At 52.0% G+C, this 4,392-nt stretch overlaps 1 protein-coding gene across 1 annotated transcript; it reads right to left on the bottom strand.

The window, feature by feature from the left end:
* Window positions 1–2,539: 2,539 nt before the first annotated feature.
* LOC125548388 (uncharacterized) lies at window positions 2,540–4,042 on the bottom strand. The gene has a single exon (XM_048711997.2). It carries the CDS (start codon window positions 4,040–4,042, stop codon window positions 2,819–2,821), a length of 1,224 nt encoding a protein of 407 aa, XP_048567954.2. The 3' UTR covers window positions 2,540–2,818.
* Between the last annotated feature and the right edge of the window lie 350 nt (window positions 4,043–4,392).

Genomic DNA, 4,392 nt, shown 5'->3' with positions numbered 1-4,392 from the left:
GGTCCTCCTGCGACTTCTTGCTCGGCTTCGCCCGGTGCATACTGGTGCCTTCTTCGGTCTTCTCCATCGGTGTGCGCCTTCGTTCGACAGCTCGCGTCCCGTGCTCCATGCTGCCACTGCAGGCTTGGTGCTCGTATGGTTGGTCCTTTGTGGTCCGCTGGTCAGCTCCGTCTGCTTCTCCTATGGCAGCTGGACACCTTGAGTTGGGCTTTGTGGTAGCCATTCCGCTGTTCGCCGGTGCGGCACTCATCGAGCCTGGGTGAAAGGGTAGTGGCCCTTTGCGACGGTGGAGACAACTCAAGTGTTGCACATGTTTGGCCTGTGGATGCAGTCGGCGCTCGATGCTTGCTCGGTGTGGCCCTCCTTCCGTGTTCTTAGTTGGCTAGTTGGTGTAGGCGTAGTGTTGGGCGTCGGCATCAGTGTTTCTGCTGTTGCCATTGTGTTGTTCTACCTACTGCCTTGTATCTTCCTTTCCGCTTTGCTTTGCATTTCATCTATATCATGGTGCCTTTGTAATCCTGGCCGGTTGATGGCTTTGTTAATTCAAAGTCGGGCTAGGTTCGAGCTCTTCTCGGGCTCGGCCGGTGCCTTTTCTCTAAAAAAAGGTGTGGAAGGACGACAACAGGCTGGAGCAGCACGATGACGATGACAAACAGGCCAACGCCGGTAGCTTTGCCTCGTTCACGCCAGCCTGCAACAATGATAAGGTCGATACTGTCCGGCGTGAGGGCCGTAGACCTCACCTCGAACGGCTCCGGCGGTGACCAAGGCTCTCACGACGAGGAGTATATTTAGGTTTTTAAAGATGTTTTAGGTTCTTTTGCTTTTTTTTGAGAAACATTTAGGTTCTTTTGCTATGTAATGTTTTTTGAATGTTAACCAAAATGCGGTGTCCCTTTTTATTTCGAAATTGCTCTGCATACGATACTTTATCGTCGGACACCTGTACGACCAGAAAGTAAAATTTGTTGCATGTTGTGGCCCACAAACTGAATTGTCTTGGGCTGTCTCTAATCGTATGAGTGTGGGATGAGAATTCATCGTACGTATAGCAGGGTTGTTTTTATTTGATGACCCCGGGTAGATGATTTGGCTCCCTGTTGGTGATCCGCGTCAGAGTTGTCGTAGGCCCGGCCAGTAGAAGGGCTTTGACTTTACAATTGGTGTTGCCTTTTGGTCTTTCTTTCTCTTCTTGTGTTTTTATTTTGGGGAGTGTTCGGCTGTTCGCTGTTGTCCAAAAAGAAATGTGCAGCATGCTCATCGAGCTTGAAACATACCGCATGTCCTTTCAGTCAATGACTCCTTCAGGCGAAAGAGTGAGTAGACCTTGGTGCACTACCGAGCTACGTATACTACTACTAGGGCCAAACGAAATTGAAGTCCCACAAGCAGGGCTTGTGCGGCCGTGCTTACGAACAAACTGCAAAAGCAATGACTTCCGCATGATAATTCTCGATTATGCTGAAACTTCGAGATAAACTTGCATCAATTTGCATGAACTGTGCAAAACAAATTGGCAAATCGGTATTAAGCATGACTTGCTAAGTGATAAAATAACAGTCAACCGAGATGCAATCACATGGAGAACTGATTATAATTCCCTTCAGCGCATAAATATCACCAATATGTAACTCATTTTTCACTAGCAATTTTTTGAAGCGATGACTAGAACAACTGTTTCTCACTAGAACAAACCCACAAAAGTATTACAAAAACACAAAAGAAACAAAACAGAAAGGCCAGAGTTTCAGCCAATTTCTTGTTTGGGAAACATTGAGAAGCACTGGCAATTCACGGATGATCCACTGTACTAGTTCCAGGAGGATTACCATCAGAAGAAGCTACACATCAGCGTGGGCTAGTTTTACCAATCTATTGAATTTGGAACCTACATCATTCGAGTTTGATTTACTCTATTCATTAGATGAAATTAAATACTCCCTACCTATCAATGCAATGATACACACCAAGGCTTTTGTGTATTCATGAGTAAAATAAGATGAAACTACTTCCTCCGTCCCTAAATGTAAGTCTTTCTAGAGATTTCAACAAACGACTACATACGGAGCAAAATGAGCGAATCTACACTCTAAAATATGTCTACATACATCCATATGTTGTAGTCTATTTGAAATGTCTAAAAAGACTTATACTCCGTATTTAGGAACGGAGGGAGTAAATGGCATGTCTGACAACAACACCAAAGAGCTTGTGGAACACAAATTGCATGGAGATTTTTGGGTTGTACACCTGCAAAACTGCCATTTCTGGTACCAGCAACATTAAACTGCACAGCAAAGCACTAAAGTAACCTGAACAGATGGCAGGCAGTATGAGAGCTAAACAATATCCACGAGCACCCAAAAATAGCTTGCAGCAACATGCACAGAGTGATCAGAAACTGAAAAGGAATTTCCAGTTGCAACAACCAGAACCTGCAATGCCTACTACCGTTGCGAGACAGCAGCATCACATTTGTGTTCGAAGAATATACAAGAACATGAAAACTGCCAACAAGAAGCCAAATATAGCAAGTAATGCAAGATTGCATTGCATTGGAGCCTTATATGCATATCAAACCTGAACTGAATTGGAAGTGGCTAGAGTATATGTGTAGGGTGGTAAATATCCCTCCCCTACCACCACTACCAGTGTTACCATCTCACAACACCAAATGCAGCAGGACAGATACAATCTCAGCACCACGTACCCATCAAGTTCGAGGAGGAAACAACAGAGTAGCATGCAATGTACTATGCAAGTAGTCAGTAATAAGCCTCAAGAGCAAAAACAATCACCAGCCGGTCGCATGGTCGCGTCAATGGAGCCACCAAGTGGGAGGAGCCTTGTCGGACCTCGCCGGGCGACGATCCACCGGAGGCCAGGGCTGGACGCCCCCCTGCTCCCCCTGCAATGAGTACTTGCCCATGTCGATGAAGGAGTACGACCTCCTGTTGTCCACCGTCGGCTCGGGGTCGGGGATGAAGCGGTCGTCCGGGAAGTAGATTGTGGAGCCCTCGAACCCCTCGAACTGAGCGACCTCGATGGATCTGGAGCAGCCTTGTCCCAGGAACAGCATCTGGCCATCCAACTCGCTCACACTCAGCCAGGTACCAGTGGGGGGCACGTCGTCGGCCACCTGCGGCAGGACGTGGTACTTGAAGACCCGGAGCCTAGTCGTCCCTTGGTTGTTGTAGATATACCTGAGGACCATGTGCAGGACACCCCTGGAGTCCACGAGGTACCGCGCTATCTTGGCATTGCCTTGAAGATCGTCTGCGTAGCCGTCGCGCTGCAGCATGTCGCAGTCGAAGCGCCTCATGACATACTGGTTCTCGTCCCCGGCGAACGTTGGAACGTACATGACGATTTTCTCGTCCGCGGTGACGAAGAAGAAGGCGCCGCCGGCAAACTTGACGTCCTGCGGCGGCCGCCTCATCCACACGTCATCGGACTCGGATGTGATCCAGTTGGGTAACCCCTCTCGCCAGAAGGCGGCGCACCACTTGGAGCAGACGAGAACGATGGCACCGATCATGTAGCCATTGGGACCAGGAGACGTCGGCGAGGATGTGAACGTGGCGGCGCGCAAGACCAAGGGGACATTCCCGGCACCGTCAGGGATGGTGAGACCCCCAGGGAGGGGGATGCGCTGCCCGAAGTAGAGGTTGTAGAGAGCGTACTGCGTGGGGCGCGTGTCGAGCGCGAGGACGAGCCAGCCTCCATCACAGGAGCCGCAGAAGCGCGCGTTGCGGACGTCGCGCGGGAGGCCGAGGGGGTAGCTCATGCGGTCGATGGCGCAGAAGAGAGAAGGCTCCTCGGTGTTGGGGAAGACGAGCCACGGGAGCACGGGCGGCAGAGGCGGCAGAAGGGGGAGCTGCGGGGGGCGCCCCTGGCCCCGCCCGCACAAGGCACGGCGCCAGTGTGGGCTGACAAGGGACATGCGGAGACGGTCGAGGCGGAAGGGGAGGTAGGCGGCAACGCGGAGGAGGATGTTGTCGGGGGCGTCCTCCCATACGTTGGACGCCGGCTCCACCTCCATGGCCGCCGATCCGCCCACGGGAGGGACGAGGGAGGTCGGTTACGCCTCTAGGCCGATGAGGTCTCTCTCTCTCTCCCCTTGTGTAGTGTGCGCCGAGAAAGGTTTCGTCGCGGCAGTTGCGTCGGCGTCGAGAATATATAGGCAGGGCAGCAGCGGCCTGCGGCATCGAGATGGTGCATTTGCCGCCGCGCCTTGCCGTTCCCGTTGCGACGCTCTTCGGGGCGCCTCCGCTTCAAGAACAGTGGGCCCGGACTCCGGCGCCTGCTGCGACGCGCGAGACGGCGCCGCCATAGCGGGGTGCCAGCCAGGCGTTCGGCAAAATGTCAGCGGCAGATTTTCTTTTTAAAGCA

Source organism: Triticum urartu, chromosome 3A (assembly GCF_056163025.1).
Source record: "Triticum urartu cultivar PI428250 chromosome 3A, HENAU_Tu73, whole genome shotgun sequence".
NCBI lineage: Eukaryota > Viridiplantae > Streptophyta > Magnoliopsida > Poales > Poaceae > Triticum > Triticum urartu.
The sequence above is the reverse complement of the archived record's forward strand: the minus strand, read 5'-3'. Positions and strand labels throughout refer to the sequence as shown.

Bases quoted from the DNA above. Each gene is read 5' to 3' on its own strand.
- LOC125548388 (XM_048711997.2), bottom strand. From the start codon at position 4,042: ATGGAGGTGGAGCCGGCGTCCAACGTATGGGAGGACGCCCCCGACAAC.